We start from the raw sequence: 26,099 nt of genomic DNA, 5'->3' as shown, positions 1-26,099 counted from the left end.
ACAAGTTTGCCTATAAAATGGTATCATTCAGATGAACTTCTTGTATTAATTCTTACACTGAAAATCATGAACGCGATCATGAATTTTGACATTGTACAGTCCAAAAAAGGCCGTTTGTAGCTATTTTTCGCTTAGGAACTTAAGAGGGGTGGGGCACACCGGGCGCAACTGCTGGCAATTACTGGCAGCAACATCGGGAGAATGACATAGCGATTAAATGCGAGCGAGCGAAGCAAGCGAGCTTGAAAATTTTGACTGTACAGTCCAAAAACGGCCGTTTGTAGCTATATTTTTTCGCTTAGGAAATTAAGGGGGGTGGGGCGCACCGGGCGCAACTGCTGGCAATTACTGGCAGCAACATCAGGAGAATGGCATGACGATTAAATGCGAGCGAGCGAATCGAGCGAGCTTGAAAATTTTGACATTTTACAGTCCCAAAACTGCCGTTTGTAGCTATATTTTTTTCACTTTGAAAATTAAGGGGGAGGGGAAGGCGCACCGGGCGCAACTGCTGGCAATTACCCGGCAGCAACATCAGGAAAATGGCATGACGATTAAATGCGAGCGAGTGAAGCGAGCGAGCTTGAAAATTTGGACATTGTACAGTCCCAAAACGGCCGTTTGTAGCTATATTTTTTTCAGGGATGGGGGCGCACCGGGAGCAATTGCTGGCAATTACTGGCAGCAACATCAGGAGAGCGAGCTAGCTTGAAAATTTTATAGCATGAAATCTTATATGCATGAAAAAGTTAGGAAATAGCCCAGGTCAAGTCTTATTATTGACAATGCAAGGCATTTTAATATAGACAAGTATGTAAAAGCAACACTGCAAAATCAATGATCGATAGCTTTGATATAACGAAGCGAAAGGTACAAAGGTTTACATTCTACATCACATTGCACAACATTGCAGCGACTCTTTTTTGCCGTTCGGATGTTCTGAGTACAGTGCGCACATCCTGCTTATATTCCGAATGCCAACCAGGAATCACGCTGAATCACAATCTTTTGTCGGCTCCGGGCTTTTTGAACAATGTTTCACAGTATATACCTCTTTAATTATGGTTAAAAGAAATCTCAGAAAATATCTTATATCTTGATCACCCTTTCATGTCGATTTGAAAAGCAGTTTACTAAACCCTTGAATTACCATTTTGGTAAGTCTTTTTTTTTACCAGCGGATGGGGGGGGGGGGGTACATGCCCCCCCCCCCCCACCCCCGTAATTACGCCACTGCATGCCCCTGCATACGAGGGTGCTTTTGCATTTTTAGAATTCAGATGAAAATATCTCGTAAACACATTTATGATGTAATCTGGGGAAATTTCAATTCCAGAAGTGTATACTATTTTTTTTTTTGGGGGGGGGGGGGGACCCTCCGTTAATTGAAAGTATCTAGATATCTTCTCCCACTCAAGGAACATTTGCATTTCTTTAAACTGAAGTAACAGACCTGGTGCACACTTTAGATGAAACATTTTGAAATCTGTCAATCTAAAGTGTATAAAGTAGAAATGACTTAACGGGGAGGGTATGGGAGAGGGTAGGCCTATCCCCCTCTTACGCGAGGGAGATTTTGTATTTTCAGAATTGAAATTCAGCCATCTTTGGGTGAAATGCTTAGACAGTTTTCTATCATGTCTATCAAAAAAGTAAGAACATTTCCACATCTCGGGAGTTACGAGGAGGAGCAAAATGATCTGTTTGTCCCCAATACTTTTATGTGGGAACCATCCCCCTCCCCCTCCATCGACGCCATTGCATATGAGGGAGCTTTTGTAAGTGAAAGATCTGCTGCACACTCTTTGATGAATATAAGGAAATAAAACGTCAATCTCAAAAGTGTACAAAGTCTATCGAAAGGGACCCAGTAGCGGAGCTTTTGCATATTTATGATTGTTATTCAGCGATCCGGAGCATAATTCTGGCGGTAGTTGTACAATATATTTTCCATAAATTTCAATTTCAATTCAATTTCAATTTATTTTCATATTTCTCGATGAAAAATTACGTCAAATATAACAAAATTAAATGAAATACATGACATACATAGAATATTGCAAATATGTAAAACATAATAGTGGTCGATCTGTTCAGTTTGGAATCTGTGAATAAATGCTAAAGAAATATGAAGGAACCTACTTAAAAAGCGAGCTTGTTGAGCGTAGGTCCCGGTTAAAAACGAGTTTAAGATTGAGAAGGGGAGCACGGGTACAACAATGACCGGAACATAAGAGAAAAACAAAATAAAAAAGTACAAATATACAGTTATATAGCAAATTCTTCTCTAGTGCAGGTTAGGGATCGGACAAGCCACATGCTGTATATAGGCGGATGAACCATCGTCGTTCTGGCAATACAATATGACTTAATATAGTTATAATAACAATGATACCGTTCAGACAGTATTAGAAATGTGTACATTGCGTGTATTAAGAAGGGAACACATGCACCTGCAAATCCATTAAAAAAGACATCGAACAACCAGTTGCAGTGCAGTGAGAATGTGAAATACCAACTGTTTCCTCGTCCCAGCTATCTTTAAAGAAGGAAAAATGTACATAAACACAGTGATAGAATTTAAGGGCGCAAACAGCTGGGCTCTTAAAGTCTGGTTTAACATGACAACAACCCTGGAGTACAGTATAACGGGATAGTCCTGGACAGCACAAAACAGAATTTCAATGAGCTGATGTAGCGTAATTATTCAATAGATACTGTCTTAATTTGCATTTGAAGGATGATAGTGATAAACAACCTTTGAGTTCAGGGGGGAGGTCATTCCAGTATTTCGGTCCCGCATACATAATTGTTTTCATCGCGAAAATTGTGCGAGTACGTGGAAGGTGGTAAGCGTCCCGTTGGCGGGTGGGATAATTGTGAACTGAGTAGTTTCTTTTGAACATGTGAAGAAAAACATCAGGAAGATCATTCGTTGAGTACTTATACATGAAAATACCTAGATTGTAATCAAACAAATCAATCAATTTCAGAATTTTATTCTTGTGAAAAAATTCATTTGTATGAGATAAATATCCGGCGGTATTGATAATTCTGATGGCGCGTTTTTGAAGAAGGAATAGCGAATCAAGCAAAAATTTGGACGAATCACCCCATGCTAGAATTGCATAGTAAAAGGGGAAATCATTGTTGAATATATAATTTGTAATATATGTATGGGGAAATTATATTTCAGCTTGATTAAAATTCCAATATTTCTGGACAAAATTTTACTTAAATAGTTAATATGGATTTTCCAGGATAGATCACTATCAATGTAAAGTCCCAGAAACTTGATACTATCTACCTGGTTTAAATTGATACCATTGATCTTAACATAATCAGAAACAGAGTTCAGAGAATTGCTGAAAAGCATATAGTGCGTCTTATCAATATTTAGTGACAACTTATTTGCGTGGATCCAGGACTGAACAAGTTTCAGTTCATTGTTTAACATACAAGATGTATAAGCGTGTTTGAGTTACGATGTGAAAGAAATAAATTTGTGTCGTCAGAGAAGCATATGAAAGAAAGAATCTGGGACGAATTTTGGAGGTCGTTTATGTACAGGATAAATAATAACGGGCCAAGTAGGGAACCCTGAGGGACACCACAAGAAGTTGTTTTCAAAAGAGACTCATATCCATTTACATAAACATATTGCTTTCTATTAGTAAGGTAGTCTTTAAACCAATCTTGAGCTGTCCCACGAATGCCGTAATGGCTTAACTTATAAAGCAAAATATCATGGTCTATCGTATCAAACGCTTTCGAGAAGTCGAGAAAAACACCTATAGTATGGGAAGCGTCGTCTAAAGCATGTGCTACTTTATCAATGAAAGCTAACAAAGCGTGGGTTGTGCTATGCTGTTTTCTGAAACCAAACTGAAAATTCGAAAGAATATTGCAGTTGATAAGGAATCTAAGAGTTCGTTTGTGAACAAACAAGAAAGTTCGAGATTTGTCCTCATCTCGGGAATTGCTTGGGGGACAAATGATTTGTCTGCCCCCAACATTTCCGTAGGGGCGGGGCAAATGCCCCTTTGCCCCCCCCCCCCCCCCCCCCCGATAGATTCGACGCCCCTGATAATCCCTGGGTATGCCCATAGATGTATCAGAGTCATCATCGTTTCACGAATGATTCAGGAACTGGAGGGGGGGTGGTTGAATTATAGCGGTAGAGTTGTTGTTATTGTATGTTTGTTTTCGTGCATAATTTGCAGATGGTCCCGAGTTGCTCGCTTCATAGCATGTTTACATATAAGCAGGGGCGGATCCAGGAATTCTGTAAAGGGGGGGGGGGGCGTGACTAATATTTCTGGTGCCACTTCCGGGTTTCATTTCATTGTTTTTCTTTTTATTTCTTTTGTTTTTTTACGAAAAATAAAGGGGGGCGTGCGCCGGCTGCGCCCCCCTCTGGATCCGCCACTGTATAAGCCTATGCTATTTGACGTTGTCAACATCTGGACCATACCTTATGTCGATATTACTTTCTTCGCGAGCGAGCGAAGCGAGCGAGCGCTTGAGAATTATCCTACAAGATAGAATACTGTTCAGCTCTGTTACCTGTCTGAAGGCGGGCGTACGAACGTCATGCAGTATGCCAAAATTGACACAATCACATTTCTGCTTCCTCCATTTTTTTCTCAAATTTCAGGGGGGATGATTGTACAGGCCATCCCCCCTCCTCCATTTCAGGGGGGGGGGGGGGATATATCCCACCCCCATCGCCCCCGGGATTTACGCGCATGCTATCACGTCATGTTAAGAACCTTCTAATGACGTAAAGTTTACGTCAGTTTTAAGACATATCGTGTACGTAATGTTAGTGACGTTATTAATGGCGTAAAGTTTAACCCAATTTGGCAATGTATATTACACTTCATATTAACGACGTATGAATGAAGTACAATCTATGTTGCTTTACGACTATTTATCACGTCACATGAAGGAGGTATTAATGACGTCAAATTTACTCTTTTTTGTGACGATTCCCTGACGTTATAATGAGCGACGTATTGATAACGTGAAATCTACGTTAGTTTTGAGACGTATTTGTGACTTGATATAAGCGACGTACAGAAGACGTAGAATTTAGGTCAGTTTTGCAAGTATTCTTCACGTAAACGCCGTATATTTGCCGTAACATCTACGTCGCTTTGCAACGTATTTATGAGATTAATTAATTGATAATACAAGCTTTACTTTAGTTTTGACTTATTTACAACGTAATTGTAATTAACATTATTACTACACGTAAAAGTTACGTCAATTTAGGACATATTTATGACGTCATATTAACACCGAATAAATGATGTGAAATTTACGTTGCTTTTTGAGGTGTTTATCACGTCATCCTAGCGACGTATTCCCTGATACTAGAGACATGTCAGCATGACGTCAATTTGACGTCATTATAGCCGTCTTTTTGGCATAAATAATCACAGAAGATCGAAGCCAATTAGATGTCTCATAAGCTGACATAAAAACAAAAATCGTGTTTCTGCTCATATGCAAGACCCCTAAAAGACGTCTTATTTGTGACGTTTTTCTGACGTCTTGGTCCCCATGCAATGACTCCATAAAGACGTGTAAATTTCTAAAAAAATTTCAAAAATCGTCTTTTTGACGAAAATAAACAAAATGGACGTCGTATAGATGTTTAAAACTGACGTGAAATATGTCGTGTTTTTGCTCAAGTAGAAGTAGTCGAAAAGAAGTCATATTTGGTGGTCATTTTATAGAATTCTTAATGACGTGTAACTTATGTGTAAACGACATGTTTATAACGTTATTCTGACGTGATATTTTGTCTTGCAAGTAGTGATCCAAACGTCATTAAGGCGTCTTTTTACGACCACCTAGACGTCAGACTCAGACAGACGTCACAAATATGACGTCTTTTTGACGTCTTCCATTTGAGCAAAGATACATTTTTACGTCAGTCTAACACGTTTAAATGGCGTCTATTATCTTTGTTTATTCACGCCGTTAAGACAACATATTAGACGTCTTTCTGACGTCTAAATATGACGTCTTTTTTACGTCTTCCATTTGAGCAAAATGGCGTATTTTTGTTGACAGTTTACGACGTCTTTCTGACGACAGCGCTGACGTGAAATAGACGTCGTTCTTACGTGTAGTCCAAGTCTAGAAGTCGTCCAAAAGACGTCATATTTGTTGGTCATATAGAGAATTCTTAATGACGTTTAAATTACGATTTTAAAGGCAAGATGTCATACACGATGTAATAAAGCTGTGAGTAACTCAAGGTACAATCATGATAAGAATCTAACCTACCCTGCTCCTAATGTCCTAAATACTGTATCTATACGTCTACCACCTATTCCTATGGTTAGAACATTGTTGTGTCACGTTTATGTATATGATATATATAAATATATACCACGTATGTCCCCCCCCCCCAAAAAAAAAAAATACAACGGGGTCCTACGCAATGATATCTTTAAAAATATTGCATCAATCTCAATACAAATTCAGGGCGTGAAACTATAACTCATTGCCCACATCTTACAGAAAACCCCATTCGGTTTGCTTCATTGGTCAAAGAGAAGTTAGGAATTTTGTAGAGGATGTCGGGAATATCTTTTGTCCAAATTCTGTCTATTGTTCACACACAAAGTCATCGAAGTGCTAAACTTTGAAGAATCAGACTCATGACATGCTTTACTACAATCCCCATTTCTCTGTGACCGCTTAACCAAATCGAATGGGGATTTCTGCAAAATAGAGCTAAGATATTATATTTCAAGACCCTGAAGTAGCATTGAAGTAGCGGGGGTCCCGTTGTAATTTTTTTTGGGACATACTATATATATGATGAAGCTGATGTGGCAGAAGTATTCAATGAATACTTTGTAAGCATAGGACCTAATCTTGCCAGCAGTATTCCGCATTCAAATACTGATTTTTATTACTTTCTAAAAGACCAGAATCAGCAGTCTCTTTTTTTTGAACCTGTCATTGAAGAAGAAATCAAAGATATCGTGCAAAACTTGAACACTAAGAAAAGCTCTGGATGTGATGGAATCACCAATTTTCTCCTTAAAAACATCATTAATGAAATAGTTATACCATTAACACACATTTTTAATCTATCGTTATCTACTGGCATAGTTCCACAAAAAATGAAAATAGCTAAAGTAGTACCAATTTTTAAAAAAGGACAAAAAGAATCTGTGACAAATTATCGCCCTATATCTTTGTTAACTTCATTTTCAAAACTTCTTGAAAGGTTGGTATATACGCGCACACACAAATTTCTCGAAAAGTGTGAAGTTTTCTGTAACTCCCAGTTTGGTTTTAGGAAAAACCACAGTACGACCCATGCCTTACTCACTTTTATCCATAAAGTTGCTCATGCTATAGATGATGTCTCCCACACTATTGGAGTTTTTCTTGATTTTTCGAAGGCCTTCGACACAATTGACCACGATATTTTGATTTACAAGCTACGACATTATGGTATACGTGGGAAGGCTTTGGACTGGTTTCGAGATTATTTATCAAACAGAAAACAATTTGTGAGTATAAATGGCCGTGATTCTCAGTTAAAGTTAATTTCATGTGGTGTTCCACAGGGCTCCTTACTAGGCCCACTATTGTTCATTTTGTATATTAACGATCTTCCTAGTTCCTCGCCAATTCTTTCCTTTATATGTTTTGCTGACGACTCCAATCTGTTTTTTACACACAGAGATCCTTATACTCTTGTTAACACAGTGAATAAAGAACTTAAATCTGTGCAATCTTGGATATACGCCAACAAATTGTCACTTAATATTGATAAAACTCATTGTATGCTTTTTAGTAATAGTCTTAAAACCCTTCCTTTTCATATTAAGTTTAATGAAACTGAATTAAATCAAGTCAGTAGTATAAAATTTTTAGGGCTTTTTATTGATAGTGATTTATCTTGGAAATCCCACGTTAATTATTTAAGTAATATTCTTTCTAAAAATACGGGTGTTCTTAATAAACTTAAGAGTGTTTTTCCAAGTCAAATTCTGCTTAATCTTTATTCTACTTTGATTACTCCGTACCTTAATTATGGTATTCTTGTGTGGGGGAATGCAACTAGAAATCTTCTTGATATACTGTTCCGTATTCAAAAACGTGCCATCAGAAATATCAACCATGTCGGATATTTGTCCCACACGAATGATTTATTTTTGAAAAATAAAATACTGAAAATATCAGATCTGTTCAGTTACAACGTCGGCATATTTATGTACAAATTTTCTGCCAACGAGTTACCGGGTGTTTTTACTAGCATGTTCAGAAAAAACTATTTGATTCATAATTATCCTACCCGCCAAAGTGACGCATTTCACCTTCCACGTACTCGAACAATTTTCGCTAAAAAAACGATAATGTATACGGGCCCTAGATACTGGAATGACCTCTCCCCCGAAATAACAAGCTGCTCGTCCTTATATTCCTTTAAACGTAAATTAAAAGAGTTTTTATTGAGTGCATATTTTGCAGACACTGAACAGTCGTAATGTCTTATGTAATACTGTGGTATGTTATTGTCCAATCAAACATTTTGTCAACACGTTGCAGATTCCATTTAGGGTCTTGCCATCGGGCTCTCTGAATTCATCATTAGCAATTCCACATTCTACGTCGTTTCCCTCTCTTCCTCTTTCCCTCTACCCCTCCTTAACCTTCTATGCAGAGCTTGACGGCAGGCACCAAATGGCTTAATAGTTGTACATGTTACTTTTTGTGTCTTACTGATCATATCCTGGTGAAAGTTTTAATGCAACAATAGTTCATAGTATATATACCAAAGTAGGCTGTATAATAATGATGGCTCGGTCACAGTAAGTTCATATTAATGTATAGTTTGTTTGTTTTTCTTCTTCTTCGTTTTCTTCTTCTTTTTTATTACATAAAATTTGGCAACCTTACATCATCATTCTGGTCTTATCTTCTATCCGTTCTCCGTTTCTTTTTCACAAACACTGATTACTCGGGGCTTACAGCCAAACAAGCTAGCTTTCATGTAGGTCCCGTCATACTTCTCTTTGATCAACCCCATTTCGATTTCGATTTTGACCAGTTATCATTACATGTAATTACTGTGTTATCACCATGTATATTGTTTGTTTTCTGCACATTGTTCACAAGGTAAAAGAACTTGTCTGGTTTCTGTTGTAATGTTCATAAATGAGAAGTATGAAAATAAATGAATTGAATTGAATTGAAATTGATATACGTGTATATACGGGCAAAAAGTTGTAATGCTTTATGACATTGTTAACTAAACTAGTTTTCCAATAATTTATAATGTATGCGCAATTGGAATAGAAAATATGTGCTCATAACACAAGTTGAAAATTTGAATAACGTAACAAAAGTGTACAATTTCTTACAACTTTATGATTATGACCAGAAAGTTTACTTTTCCAGACTAGTTGGGGGCCTAAGGGCTCAAAATGGGTTGTTTGGTTCAGATTCTTCCAAAAGCACCAAATTTGGCTCATACGTCCCTTGTACCATACTTTTTCGATTTTTGATGGGCGCCAAGACTAAAAACCCTTGGGGCTGCCATATTGGTGGAATCCAATATGGCCGCCATCCGGGTTAAAGGTCAACTGCAGTCACAAATTGAAAAGGTTGATTAATGTCATGAATCCCATGTGGAAGATTTTACGGGGTTAGAGAATGTGATTCTGAATATCATTTCTGCAATTCAAGGTCACTATTACCTCTCAAGGTCACTTTCTGGGTCAAATAAGGCATTTTGTGCATTTTTCGAAATGGCTTTTGTGAGCATTCAACTGCAATTCACTGGTACCTATTTTGTCCCATTTGTCATCTCTCCCATACTCCTTCAATGGTCAATTAGGGCCAAGAACGGTTCTATCCTCCTACATATCAATAATGATTATGACAAATAAATAAAAAACATATGTAAGATTCATTATATATGGTTATATTGAAATTTTGAGCAGAGAAAATGGGCTTCTATCGGTTTCGTTTTCTTTTCTCATTTTCTTTGCTCAAAGTTTTCACTATTTATCAATTGTTTCTGGTCAGTTTTTCCTTTCTTTGTTTCAATATATATATATATATATATATATATATATATATACATATATATATATATATATATACATATATATATACATATATATATATATACATATATATACATGCTTAAATACAGCCGCCATCCTATTCCAAGGTTCCGAATCAGGGGGCAATGGCAAAGCGGGTGATAAACACGCGTTCTCTTATTTTGTCTTCGTTTTTCCTTCTGACGAGATAGCTGGATAGCCCGTATGCAACATGGTCAGTTGTATGTACTTGGGGTGGACCACCTTACCGGTTTATGCACCTTGAGTTTTCCGATAACGGAATGCCTATTCGGGATCTTTTAATGTGTCTGGGTTTGTGATTCTTTCACAAAAGGGACTTCCACTTTTTATATCCAAGTGATGAGGTGCAAAGTGTTGTGCCTCTACTAGAGGGGACGGTATGACAACACACACCATTGCTCAGCTAGACTTGAGATAAGTGGGATTCGAACCCGCGCCGGAACACTCTTAGTCTTTAGACTGCAAGCCATACGCTACCGACTGAGCCACCTCGTCACCTTTCATGGTCAATTATATAACTTTCCAGCTGGCAAGCGATATGATTCTCCTCCTGCTGAAATTGGTGTATGCCTGCTCTCCCTTGCTTCCGGGGAATCGAGCTCCTCAATCCAGGTCAGACCAGTACTCTGGGGGCAGTTAACTAAATTCGATCATTAAAGGACAAGTCCACCTTCATACACATTAGGACTGCGAGAATGCAGCAATATTAGTAGAACACATCAATGGAAGTTTGAGGAAAATTGGACAATCCGTTCAAAAGTTACGAATATTTTAAGTATCTGCGCAGTCACTGCTGGAAGAGAAGACTACTACAGTGTATGATGTCACATGCGTATAAGGAAAATAAAAAGAGAATTTCACAAGACTTTACTTTTTGAATAAAGTGCACATTTTTTCGACTTGCTACTGACGTATGTTAAGGGTGATATTATTCCCCCTGCCTTCTGAAAGAGAGAAGTCGAGTGTTCTTTTGTTATGCGAGAAAAATGGAAATAATTTTTATGTTGAATTTTCTTTACGCTTTCTTTATATCGTTGTACTCATGTGACATCACAAGCTATAGTAGTCTTTCCATCCAGCCGTGACTGAGCAGAAATTTCAAAAATTCATAACTTTTTAACGGATTGTCCGATTTTGCTCAAACTCTCACAGATGTGTTTACTAATATTGCTGCATTCACTCAATCCGCATGTCTTTGAAGATGAACTTGTCCTTTAAAGTCCTTTAATGGCAGAATCGTATCAGAGTAGGTGAAGACAATTTAGCTGAAGGCTTTTTCTTTTCTTTTCTATTCTCTTTTTATCAAATGAAACCGTTTCTTTACTGAAAACGCAAATGACTAGGGAAACTGAACACCTATTGATGTTGTATGGGATACTGATCCTGAAGAAAATAATCTTAACATTTTTACACAGCGACACTGTGCAGTCCTCTGACAAGAGATGGTGATGGCTCCAATCAAATCTCAAATTATGTTTGGAAGAGCGTAGCGGCTTCCTGAAAATTAAGATTGAAAAATAAAGAACTGCCCTCATTTATCAGCGCACAGATATCCAAGAATAAATGGGACGGACAACTCATCCTGAGCAACTGGTTCGAGACGGAGATATCCAACAGGAATTGTGATCTCACAACCCTTCAGCTTTCCAACAACTTAGATGCGATCTATGCAAAGATATCCTTACAAAGGAAGACATAATGTTTTCTGAAAGCATTTTCTGAAAACAGTATACAATTGCACGGATGAGCATAGCATCACATTTTCGGCAGTGTGCTTTTAAATCCCTTTGATCTGAAGGAGTTACGGGTGGGTCGTAGTATTGAAAAGATAAAGGCCTTTTCAGCTCTTTCCTGTACAGCATACCTCTCTTCCAGAGCCCAACATCAGGCACTGCAGGGTGCGACATTACTTCAGACTTGATTTGATGTGGCATGCAAAATGCCTAAGTAATATGGGTCAGCAAACCAGAGCTCACTGACACATTAACTACTTTGATAATCGTTGTCATGTCCAGCAAGGACTGATGAGCAACAAGGTTTATGGGGAAGCCTGCATCAACGAGGGTAGGCAATCATCTCGTCATAACGTGGGAGCAGATCATCAGAAACCATCCTATCTGATGTGATCCCTGACTTCAGGGAGTGGAGTTGGAGGAAAGATGGCACAGGTACATGGCAATTACTAGTACTATCAGCCACTCTAAGCAATGCTTCGGTACCAAATTTCATTCTACTGCACCACAGCTGTTTCAAGGCATGCATTGGGAGGTAGAAAACATGGAAATGGGAAAAAAATAATGAAATTAAACGAATGAATGAATGAATGAATGAAAGTGAAAATGCACAATGTAGAGCTGGTGTGAGATGGGCCATGGTCAGTAGTTTGATATTGCTGCAAACTTAAAGTGGGAAGGGGTGGGGGATTGAGGGCCTATCTGACGGGAGGAGTTATTGTCGGAATGCCAGCGTCTCGAAGAAAATATTTTCGCTGTCAAAACTAACGCAATTTACAGGGTGACGTCCAAGACGTCTTCAAACAAAGGAACAACTTATTTTCTTGGAAGTCACGGGGATGATGGCACGGCTTTTGCAGTCGCAGGGACTTATCAAAGACGTTTTTTCTCAGCGACTTCTCCCTTTCATCCCCATTATGTTATTACGGTCTCCACAAGATGAGGGGACATCTCGAAGATGATGCAGACAATTTTAGTCCCCACGACATGCCCACAGTGATGGAAACTTCACAGGGACGTCTCGGAGACAAGCTGGAAGACGGAATTGTCTCTGCAAAAATCGGAAATGTTCAATTCTCCTGGGAATCCTGGAGATTGCGCTCGTCTCCAGGAGACGTACGTCGTAGAGATGCTGCGGAGAGTAGAATTGCAACCTACAGTCTTCAGACCAACGAGATACCAACTTATAAAGTCTTGTGATATCATACCAATTTGCGTCCAAGCACTTTGGAAAGAATCTTAATAGACCCAAGAAGGTGTCATGAAAGTTGTATTATAGCATAACTAATCTGTACCCTGAAATGGTGTCACTGTGGCACCTGTGAAATATGCTTGTTCCCTACATGGCGTAACCAGGACCTTCATGTTCTCTGAACGGCATATTTAGATGTGGAGGCACATACATTTCCTATAAGGACTTTAGAATCGAACTTTCTTACACAAGTTCGAAAATAGCAAATTGATGCCAACCTGATGTACTAAAACTCTCTAAAACACGACATATTTCCTTTTTTTTTCATCCAGAGTAGGAGTGATCTTCATAATTATTATTCCATTGAATTTAAATCTGAATTATGAATATCTATTGTGACTGAGGATCCCTGAACTGCAACAGAGAAATAAAAATACTCCTCTTTTTAGTGGCAACGTCAAGGACGCTGGTAATATAGGGAGTAGCTCCCTCCCCCCCCCCCCCGCTTATTGCTAAACAATTAATATATTAGGTAGCAATAGGATTCTATTTCTCATATATGTATATATGTTTTATTGCATTTCTTGCAGATGAAGATGAAAGTAATAATCCAATAATGAAATCTTGAAAACTCTTTTAAAGGGCATTACCCATAATTCTAACTAGCTCTTTTGGCTGTCATTAAAACAAATGCAAATACATGTATATTGAATTCCGCAAATATGACCAGTCGGTGAGGACATTTCCTTTTAGCGCCTGTAATGTAATTAACTCTTTACGTGCCACGTTCGCACGTCCTGCTCAGTTGACGGCGTGCCAACTTCGCATATTCTGCTCAACAAACAAAGCCGCCAAGACCGATCGATAAACCGCTAATTACTGCTGATCCAGCGGCACAATGAAAACGTTTCTCGTGCTTTTATTCCTCTTATATACGACTTGCATTATATGTGGTGGTCAACTATCAAGCGATGTTCCCAACTAGATTTGCTTGTACATTCTAAGTTTCTGTCACGGTTTTATGTGCAAAAGTCATGCCTTTACAGTAATGTAGAAACTGGTCATTCAAAAGAAGAATTGACAATAGATTTGTCATACAATTTATATCGTAACAAAGCTTGGCATTCCTCTTTGACTTTGCCTACTACTATGCCCATCTTAGCAGAAATTTGTAGAAGTTATGCAGATCGGAAAAACAAAATTCTTTCTCAAAGCACGACTACCTTCGTATCTCAGAATAACGTGGCACACAGGGAGTTTCCACCATGGCACATAAAGAGTTAATAGAATGATTGTGACATGAACTATGATATTCCATAGCTTTGGACAGATCGGCGAACCTCACTTAAAAGCTTGTGTAGCCATATTATATTAAGCTATGATTGAAATGATGCTGAAAAAAAGTTACCGTAAGTAATCATTAAAAATGAAATTGAAGGGTTACCAAGTCTTCAAATTTGACTGTGAAATAAGGATCTGAGTAAGATCCCTTAAACCTAATTTCTCTCAGAAAGGGGTTTTTGTTATAATTCATGAGTGCATACCAAGTGTTTGAAGTCTTAACACGAAAACAGATATATTGATGTTACTCGTGAGAAAGCCCACCTCTCCCTCTCCCACAGCCCTCAACAACTGCAATTCTATTAGCAGGGCTGGCATTCCTCCTATATTTACTATAAGCAAGCCATTTTCTAAATTACCTATTGTGAATATAATGGTTTGACCCCAAATGACCTTTAGACCTTATAAGGAAAAGTTGACATCAGACCATAAAAACAACTTCAGAATCGAATTCCTTGACCCATAAAACCTCTAAAGCTGACTTTTCAAATTATTGTAACACTTTAAAGGGTTTTTTTTTGTGTTACGGACTGGCCTTTAAACGTAGGTGGCAGCCATATTGGATTTTGCAAAAATGCCGCCCCGGAGGGCGCCCTTCACAAGAAATACGCCTTTTTTCAGCCGTCGACAACTGCAATTCTAATAAGGTTGGAATTCCTGGAATATTGACCATGGGCAAGCCATTTTTTCAATAAAATGTTATGAATACAATGGATTGACTCCTAAATGACCTTAAGGTGACCCTATAAGGAAAAATTGACTTCAGACCATAAAAACAACTTCATATTCGAATTCTTTGACCCAGAAATCCTCTTAACTTGACTTTTTAAATGATTGTAACCCTTTTATGTTTTCAAATGCAAGTGACCTTTAAACCTATATGGCGGCCATATTGGATTTTGCCTATGAACATGCGTCGTACAAAACTCGTCAGTAGCGTTTATAACTCTTATGTGATGCTCGATGTTCCATCTATTCAATGAAAAGATAATGAATTTGTTTAATATCGGGTAACGTGGCTTTCCTTTGATTATTTACCATTAGGGCCTAAAAATGAAGTTGTCTTTCGCCAAATGAAAACACACAATAAAACGATCTTTTCAACGAATGTATATACAGTATTACTTGACAATCGGAGTTATGGGTTGATTTTTTTCTCTCTCTCTGATGGTAGACATTATGGTTCTGCTGATATAATAAAGTACATACGGATGAAATGCTATCATAGCTCCATTTTCTCACCACTTTCTAAATGTATACATTATTCTTTTGTGTGTGTTTATACGATATTGCACGACTTCGAAACAAGAAATCATGAATGACTTTTTTGAGTGTAGGTCAACGACAAATGATTAGTACACATTTATGTAAACTCATGAACCAAACTGGAAATCTGATACCAATAAATGCAAGTTGGAATTTGGCTTCTGGTGGTTTCTATATCGATCATGAATTTTCATAAAAAGGGACGAGTATAATGATATCATGAAGGCAATATGATATTCTTGAAGTTTATCTTAATTTATAGGAATTAAACACAATAATTAGAGTCCCGATATTTTTTTGAGAGATGTTTGAAATATCGCATAGCTAGAAACCAATAACGACATACTCAATTTATCATCAAGTATGAATGATGAAATCGAAATGATTTTTTAAACAAAATAAAATAGAATCAATAATTTGGAAAATGTTGGAAATAGAAATAAACATCAAAATACTTTACGAATTAAAATTGAATACGTTGCAGTTGTTATGACAATGACTTTGCTTGTGACTGGTCGTAACAACGTCATAATCACGTCATACGATTCGCTACTGTGTCGATCATGCATATCCATGCGATTGAATTTGATATGCAAAAACTGGTGAAGTTTATGAAAAAAAACCATTAATAATTAAAATATCTATTCCTGGTTTAAACTTTAACTTGGGTCAGAAATTGTACATTTTATTATTATCTAATTGGAACTAATCCAACCGTGTGTTATGGAGACATATTTTCATATTTTATTGAACTTCTCACAAAATTGTGGTCTAGTTTAGTATTCAGGTCATGAAACATTACTACTTTTTGCCCGTTTATAAATAAACGTGATGCAACAGTGCAGTGGCTGGAAATAGGTGGTAGGTACAGTGTATAGGCATAGGAATAGGATTTAGGACTTAAGGAATAGACTGTTAGATTCGTAGGATTGTACCTTAAGATGCCCATACCTTTGTTATATCTTGTAAGTAACATAGTAATTAATGTATCTTGGCTAAAAAAAACAACGTCAAATTGATGTCTCTTTTTTTTGTTTATTTTCGTCAAAGTGACGTCTTTAGGACATGTTTTGTCAGTACCAATACATATAAAGAAGTCGTAAATTGAAAACGAAATTGTAAACGACATGTTTATGACGTTCTTCTAACGTGATATTTTGTCATTCAAGTAGTAATCTAGACGTCATTATTACCAAGGCGTCTTTGTACGACCATCTAGACGTTAGACAGTGGTCACAAATATGACGTCTTTTTGACTTCTTCCATTTGAGCAAAGATACATTTTGACGTCAGTCTAAGACGTTGAAATGGCGTCCATTATCTTTGTTCTTTACGTCGTTAAGACGACATATTATTCTGACGTCTAAATATGACGTCTTTTTACTTCTTTCGTTTGAGCAAAATGACGTATTTTTGTCGACAGTTAATGACGTCGTTCTGACGACAGCACTGACGTGAAATAGACGTCGTTTTGACGTGTCTCTGCTATGAGGGTCATATGCTTTTTGTAATATGCAATGTAAACATAGGGTTGCTGGACATTTTCAAGAGTTATGACGAAAAAAACAAATACATATTTTTTCATTATATTTGCGCATAGACGCTCGCGCGAATTTTTGACTTTGACTTTGACGCCAGACATTCCCTTGTTATTGGTCAAAACCGATCGGAAATTAATGGATATTGTCACTAAATGTATTAGGAATCCAAATCAGTCAGAAAAGGTGCCTTTTCATGTTGCTAACGCCCTGTGCGCGCGAAAACGTGCGGACGGATGCGTAGGCGCGGACATTTTTGAAACGCTTAAAATTGTCTGAAACTTCGAGATCTCCCTTTGGAAAGTCGTTTTTTTAGCATCTTAACATGATCATTAGCATCATGATGACCCAGGTAATAAACATAGTTGGCCTACAGGACCATCAGTCGTGACTTGAACTCTATGTCTACCGAAAATGATAAAGACATGACATTCTGTTACGAAGTTATGATCGATCATGATTGTGACTGTATCTGAAAAATCACAAAATGGCGCCTAGATGACGTCACAAATATGTTATCGCTGATAGCGTATCACCTAATAAAAAAATATAGGAAGAGTTTGACAAACACAATGACCTAATAAAGGAAGATTCAGTACAAACTCAAGAGGTGATACGGAGATAGCGTACACCCTTAAAACATCCGAGTCAGAAGTGACCCGGAACTGGGACCTTTGGGGTCACACACCGTTCCGGGTCAAAAATCACTTGGAATTTGGTCATGAAGATCCCGAATAGGGTCACCCTGACCCAATTCATGACTCTGAATGGGTCATATCTGACCCCTAGCCATTCCTTGTCATTTCTGACCCGGAACGGTGTGTGACCCCAACGGACCCAGTTCCGGGTCAGTTCTGACTCGGATGTTTTAAGAGTGTATCACCTAAAAAACACAAATCAATTAAATGCAGTTATCAGAAGACATACGTGCAGCCACCTTTTAAAGAGAAATATTCTCACCTTCTCGGCATCTAGCTGAAATGATTGCCTCAAATCCATCTAAGTTTATAGACGAGTCAGATCGAAACCTGATCCAGGCAGAACTGAAGTCATAGTCAGAGCTGGTGGGGACAGATGGCCCTGAGAACTTATCGGTCACTTCGGAGAAGTCCGAGCTATTGCTGATTGTGACCTTGTCATGATTACTCTCTGTACTGAAGCTGTCAAAGCGCAAAGTCATGCCACATCCCTCTGGAACAGACACTGTCCAGGTAATGTCTGTGTTACTGTCGTAATGCAGGGGATAGTTAGGGGATGAGATGGTTGCGCTCTCTCCAGATTCCAGGTTAAATGTTAGTCCGTCAGACGCAGCCGTAGTGACTAAAAATGAGAAATGGGAAAAACTTATCAATGGTGACAGTCTGATGCAAGGCAGAGACATGCATTTCATTCCAATAAGTCTGCATGCCTGCACAAATACGATATCTATAATCTTATGTAATAATTCTTTTATAATTCTTATGCACATTTGTACAAAACGTAATGATAATAATAATGATACATAATGATGAAATGTAGCGTAGTCATCAAGGCAATACATTATCTGTCCTCGTTGAATTTGGATGAAGTAAATTGGAACAGGCAAACGGAAAAAAAAAGAAAAAAACCAACAAATGATATTCAAATGTTTCAAAAGATACCACACACATGAAAACGAGTTCAAATTAGAAATAGCCGTTTGAAATTCTGAAGCTCTACAATAGAATACAAATTAGTTATGAAAATTCGAAAACGAGGGCCTCTGAGGAAAGTAAATTATAATGAAAAAAAACATGAATGGTGAATATCGATATTACGAAAAGCTGCACAAAAACTGGTTTATTCAGAAAAGGACAGGAACACTGATTACGCAAAAAGTTTCAGCAGCATTTGAGGTTTTTGACATTTCGCTTTCTGTTGTTTGTGAAAGCAATCCATGTACGTGGCATAATCAAGTATTTTATGATTATATCTGGGCTATTTGAGACCAAGTTTTTACTGAGGGGTCAATTTGGCCCGTCCCTCCACCCCCGTTAAAATCACACCAACCATAACACACATATTGATTTAGTATCTGCTGAATTCTATGAAAATTCAAAACTGTGATTCAAATTTTCCAAAGCCTGACTAAACACCCTTTGTGTGAAGTAGTTCCTTTTAGAAGGCGTCATTTATATTACCTTCAAGAAGTCCGTTTGTTGGGGTGATGTTGCACACAAATTACTAAAAAAGACAGATACTTTATCACCAACAGTCAAATAAAAACATTGAATAAAACAGATCAATAATATGCAGTTATCAGAAAAAAAAATACTTGGAGGAAATTTTTTAGAGAGAAACATTTTCACCTTCTGGGCATCTTGCTGAAATGACTGCCTCAAATCCATTTAAGTTTACAGATGAGTCAGAGCGAAACCTGATCCAGGCAAAACTGAAATCATAGTCAGTGCTGGTGGGGACAGATGGCCCTGAGAACTCGGTCACGCATGAGAAGTCCGGGTTGTCGCTGATTGTGAACTTGTCATAATTACGCTCTGTACTAAAACTGTCAAAGCGCAAAGTCATGCCACATCCCTCTGGAACAGACACCATCCAGGTAATGTTTGTGTTGCTGTCGTATGGTTGGGGATAATTAGGGGATGAGATGGTTGCGCTCTCTCCAGATTCCAGGTTAAATGTTAGTCCGTCAGAGGATACCGTCGTGACTAGAAATGAGAGAGAGTGAAAACATGATCATCATGTGCCTGCGCCTGCGCCAGTGTATTGTTATGTAGACATTGGCCTATACTACTGGTGGTTATAGCGCAATAGCGCCACCTAGTGTCTATTGCATTATATGTGACTGGCACCAGTATCGTATATAGGGCTCACACCCGTAAATACAATGGAATGTCCGAAACCCCTTCACAAATTCGTACCAAAGATACCAAAATAAATGAAGAAAAAAATTAATTAAAAATCAATGATGTAGTCTGGCAAAAAACTGAATAGCTGTAGATATTGAGTATGAATTCCTCTACAAATTGCATTTTGGTTAGAAGATGAAAGCTTTTCTGGTGGAATTTGAGGGGACTATATTTCATTGGGTACGTGTACGGAAAATGTGTGATTTTTTGAGTGACAAGAACTCGTAGTCTGGCTTTTCGGACCCCTGAACAGAATTTGAACTGAATTATCCACCCTGAGAATTTGATGGATGAAAGGGTATATCTAACTTATCCAGGTTAGTGAAGCTGAAACACCTCATTTCTCCCAGCTATTTTACAGAATTTTTTGAAATTTGATTTTTAACACAGGTCCCTATGGGGAAATATTTATGGGTGTGAGCCCTATAGAGGATGCATGCAATGCACACAAGTCTATGGGAAGTATTCATCCCATACAAACTCTGCTGGTTTATGTTGATGTATTGTGTCAGATCTCTTCCTCCCTCCCCCCTTCCCCTTCCTACCCCCCCCCCACCTCTCTCTCCTCTACCCCCCCCCCCCCCCCAACTCTGTTTGGCTATAATTTGTTTTCTTATTATGTTGTTGTGTTGTTGTGGTATAGATAGATCTTTGTACATAGCAGTCATCAGTATCACACAACTTTGAATGACTGTGTTATTTTAATGTATTTCTTTGTTTGGCTACCACTGAAACAGGTCAAAATTCATAAAGTTAGTCTGTTTGACAAAACGAAGTCTTTTCAAGTATTTTGTAGGCAATAATGTGATGATGACACTCCCATAATCAAAGATTACTGCCTGCATCTAGGTATTCATCTTATGAAGAACTGATCAACACTACATTTTTATTTTTTTAAAAACCCTCAAAGGGTGTGAGTTTCAAAAGTGTCCCTTTGAGAAGCTTCACAACCCTTGAATGTGTAATTTCCCATATGATGTAGGTGCAAATATCATCAAAAACACATTTATGATGTTTAAAAGTCAAATGAGAAATATGACCTTCACTATTAGAGGATGCATGCAATGCACACAAGTCTATGGGAAGTATTCATCCCATACAAACTCTGCTGGTTTATGTTGACGTATTGTGTCAGATCTCCTCCTCCCTCCCCCTTCCCCTTCCTAACCCCCCCCCCACCTCTTTCCTCTACCCCCCCCCCCCCCCAACTCTGTTTGGCTATAATTTGTTTTCTTATTATGTTGTTGTGTTGTTGTGGTATAGATAGATCTTTGTACATAGCAGTCATCAGTATCACACAACTTTGAATGACTGTGTTATTTTAATGTATTTCTTTGTTTGGCTACCACTGAAACAGGTCAAAATTCATAAAGTTAGTCTGTTTGACAAAACAAAGTCTTTTCAAGTATTTTGTAGGCAATAATGTGATGATGACACTCCCATAATCAAAGATTACTGCCTGCATCTAGGTATTCATCTTATGAAGAACTGATCAACACTACATTTTTATTTTTTTAAAAACCCTCAAAGGGTGTGAGTTTCAAAAGTGTCCCTTTGAGAAGCTTTACAACCCTTGAATGTGTAATTTCCCATATGATGTAGGTGGAAATATCATCAAAAACACATTTATGATGTTTAAAAGTCAAATGAGAAATATGACCTTCACTATAAGGGCTCACACCCGTAAATACAATGGAATGTCCGAAACCCCTTCACAAATTCGTACCAAAGATACCAAAATAAATGAAGAAAAAAATTAATTAAAAATCAATGATGTAGTTTGGCAAAAAACTGAATAGCTGTAGATATTGAGTATGAATTCCTCTACAAATTGCATTTTGGTTAGAAGATGAAAGCTTTTCTGGTGGAATTTGAGGGGACTATATTTCATTGGGTACGTGTACGGAAAATGTGTGATTTTTTGAGTGACAAGAACTCGTAGTCTGGCTTTTCGGACCCCTGAACAGAATTTGAACTGAATTATCCACCCTGAGAATTTGATGGATGAAAGGGTATATCTAACTTATCCAGGTTAGTGAAGCTGAAACACCTCATTTCTCCCAGCTATTTTACAGAATTTTTTGAAATTTGATTTTTAACACAGGTCCCTATGGGGAAATATTTATGGGTGTGAGCCCTATAGGGCTCACACCCATAAATATTTCCCCATAGGGATGTGTGTTAAAAATCAAATTTCAAAAAATTCTGTAAAATAGCTGGGAGAAATGGGGTGTTTCACCTTCACTAAGTTAGATATACCCTTTCATCCATCAAATTCTCAGGGTGGATAATTCAGTTCAAATTCTGTCCAGGGGTCCGCAAAGCCAGACTACGAGTTCTTGTCACTCAAAATATCACCCATTTTCCGTACACGTACCCAATGAAATATAGTCCCCTCAAATTCCACCAGAAAAGCTTTCATCTTCCAACCAAAATGCAATTTGTAGAGGAATTCATACTCAATATCTACAGCTATTCAGTTTTTTGCCAAACTACATCATTGATTTTTAATTAATTTTTTTCTTCATTTATTTTGGTATCTTTGGTACGAATTTGTGAAGGGGTCTGGGACGGTCCATTGTATTTACGGGTGTGAGCCCTATAAAGAGAGTCTGCGCCAGTATAAATTGTGTGTTGTTTAGACGCCCTCTAGAGGCGACAGTATTGTAACCATGTTTCAGCCTGGATCTCCAATAAAGTGGAGTGTTCTTTTCGCATCCTAAATCCGATGTTTTATGTTTGTCTGTTTTACGGTAATGGCGCTGGCCAACTGCTAAATTGGACGCCATGTCGTTACTGCGCGTATTATGCGTTACAGGATCAGCGTGTACGCTCAAACGCAACAAAATAACCAAGCCAAATAAGGGGTAGTTAACAATGGGCACTGCGTATGAGCGCACTTTAGTAACGGCATGGCTCCACAAAGATCGAGACCCGTTTTGACCAATCACAGGCTTCAAAACTCATGAGCCGAAAACCGAGTTGGCCTGACTCTCTTGATATACGGCGCTGACTGTCACTACTGTTGATCAACAAGAATAAAGCTATTGTTTACATGATCGAAGATCATCCAGTATTCTCTCCTTTATTGCGTGGTGGCAGCGCTGGCCCACAGTCTAAGTGGAATCTTTCCCAACTCTGGGAGGAGTTTTGCTGGAAATAGACAGCCAGGTCCACTGTAAACGTACGTTTTTACAACCTTGACTCATAGTTATCACTTAATTGGCCAGTAGTGTCCAGTCCCACACCTCTAAAATGGCGTGTGCTATGCCCAAGGTACCCCAACAATGGTGTCTAGGCAAGATAGAGACTTTCACCTCACTCAAAAGTTGGAGACAGACTCTCCTGTACACTCTAAACCTAGATCCCAACTTTGCACCGTTTCTCGGTGAGTCAGTAACATGGTAAAAAAAGACAAAGGCAAATTCTAATAGAGGTTTTCTTGATGACACTAGCTCTGTCCCCTCAGAATCTCGGAAGACGACTCAACAAAAGGCTGTCATGCTTGATCTCATGCTTGGCCAGATTGCAAATTTCTGCTCTGTGATTGCTAGTAACTGCACAGTGCGCAATTCTATATACCTAACTCTTGAAATGACATTTAGTCAACAATTCGCCTTCACTATGGCTTTCAGTCGACAGGAGCTCATTTCATTGAGTTTTCTGACATCGAGTTAGAAACCTATGAACGACCTGAAGACATGTATCAAAGGATACTTGCCTTTGTAGAAGATAATCTTTTGACCTCAGGTGGGGGAATCACTCACCACGGTGAGCTCATCAAGGAAGATGAAGAGCTTACGACAAATATCGAAAACGTCATAGTGCTGCATTGGCTTCAGTTGTTACATTCGGATCTCCCACATATAGTCAAACAAAGATATGGTACAGATCTCCGGTCATGTACCCTTGCTTCTCTGAAGCCTGAGATTTCTCAAGCCTTACCAGTCTCCTCGAGTCAGTTGAATGTTCTAGAACCATGCGTGCTGCTGCCTTTCCCCCCGCGCAGTCGTAGTCATTCTACTCCTAGGCATTCCCAACCACAATTTCAAAGTCAATCCCGTGCCAAGTCTGCCAAGTCATGCACCCTCTGCCTTCAGGCTGTGATGGGATACTTGCTGATAGCATAGACCCCCAGGATGTTCAGGTTGACCAAGGTACCCAGTCTGGTTTAGATGGTGAGGAACCCTCCACTACACTCCGTGTGCAAGTGCGTCAGTCCCCTTACTTTGATGCCTTTTGCAATCGTCATGCTGTCCGTATAACTGTTGATAGTGGTGCTACAGGGAACATGTTGCGTGCCTTTACAGCACATGCCCTCGGTTGTACTGTGACTACTACCTCCCAGTCGGCTCGCCAATCTGATGCCTCGTCCCCCTTGGAAGTTGTTGGTGAAACTCGTCTCACCTTTTCTCGTGATAAACATGTCTTCCATTATGAGGGCTTAGTTATGGAGAATCTAGATGTTGAGGTCTTTGCTGGGACTCCATTTATGGAGCGCAATGATGTAGCCTTTCGACCCGCTAAGCGCCAGATTATGTTGGATGATGGCACGGTGTACTTGTATGGTTCCACTGTTAAGTCCAAAGTTGGTTATGCTGTGCGATGAGCACACGTTCTCCGTGCTCCTGCGACAACCACAAATCTCTGGCCAGGGGAGTTCCTTGCACTTGAGTTGCCTTCCCAGTTTGAGTCCGATGACATCCTTGCTGTATAGCCTCGAACAGACTTCCCTCCTACCTCCCCCTTTAATTGCAGGAATGCTTCCCAGTTCCCAAAGTGGTCCCAAGCATAGCTGGTAGGATCCGCATTCCCAATCTATCTGATGCTCCCTGCGTTATTCGCCGCAATTCACATTTGTGCCAGGTCAACCCCATGGGCATGGCAGATGCAGGGCAATTGCAAGCACCTATGTCTGATCGGCAGGCACCATCTGCCCAGCCTCCTGGGAATCAATCCACGAGCCGATCTTTTGAGTCAGTGGCTGTTGATCCAGACGGGGTTCTTCCCTCTCAGACAAGGCGTGCCTTCCAGGCACTCCACGCCGAATATGATGGAGTGTTCACTTCATCATTCAAGGGCTATAATGATGCTTCCGGACCATTCCAGGCTGTTGTGAACATGGGCCCAGTGGAACCGCCTCAGCGCAAGGGCCGACTCCTTTTGTATTCCCGTGACAAGCTTGTTGAGTTGCAGGAAACGTTTGATGACCTCGAAGAACTTGGCATTTTTGCACGGCCATAGGATATTGGCGTCACTGTCGAATACATCAACCCGTCTTACGTGGTCAAGAAACCCAATGACGGTCACTGGTTGGTCACAGCCTTTGCTGATGTGGGTCGCTATTCCAAGCCCCAGCCTTCAGTCTGACCAGATGTTGATTCCACATTACGTAAGATTGGTCAGTGGAAGTCCGAGGTATTCGTGTCTATACCCGTTGTGCAAAGGGAATACCAGGTTCTGAGACTGCCATGGAGGAATTGATGTGTCGAGTACTTGGGGACTTGTTGATTGAAGGTATCGTTGTCAAGTTGACAGATGACTTGTACTGTGGTGCTGATACACCGCAAGCCTTGTTGTAGAATTGGTCTCGGGTGCTACAGGCCCTTGCTGCCAATGGCCTCCACCTATCCCCGACCAAGATCTCAGTATGTCCCAAGACTACCACTATCCTAGGGTGGATCTGGTCGGAAGGAACCCTTCGCGCAAGTCCACACAGGATGACAACATTCTCAACCTGCTCTCCTCCCACTACAGTGAAAGGCATGGGATCTTTCATTGGTGCGTACAAGATACTTCCTCGTGTGCTCCCCAGTTGTGCCGCATACTTGAGCCCCCTTTATGACTCCATTGCTAGATTCAAATCACAAGACCGTATCCACTGGACGGATGAGCTGCTTGATGCCTTCACCAAGGTTCAGTCTGCCATTCAGTCCTCACGTACCATCACACTCCCACGCCCCTCTGACCAGTTGTGGATAGTCACAGATGGGTCTGTCAAAAAAATATGACCT

General features: G+C 39.3%; 1 protein-coding gene across 1 annotated transcript in view; it reads right to left on the bottom strand.

Moving 5' to 3' along the window:
- LOC139712598 (uncharacterized) overlaps positions 1–19,771 on the bottom strand; it is a 100,820-nt gene extending 81,049 nt beyond the window's left edge. The window contains exon 1 of the mRNA XM_071624407.1: positions 19,528–19,771. Coding sequence (XP_071480508.1) covers positions 19,528–19,771 — 244 coding nt within the window. The remainder of the gene's footprint in view (positions 1–19,527) is intronic.
- Positions 19,772–26,099: the final 6,328 nt, after the last annotated feature.

This window comes from Diadema antillarum, unplaced genomic scaffold, assembly GCF_040938485.1.
Source record: "Diadema antillarum isolate AM-2024a unplaced genomic scaffold, OU_Dant_1.0 seq00001825_RagTag, whole genome shotgun sequence".
Taxonomy (NCBI): Eukaryota; Metazoa; Echinodermata; class Echinoidea; order Diadematoida; family Diadematidae; genus Diadema; species Diadema antillarum.
This window is presented reverse-complemented; position numbering and strand designations above follow the sequence as displayed.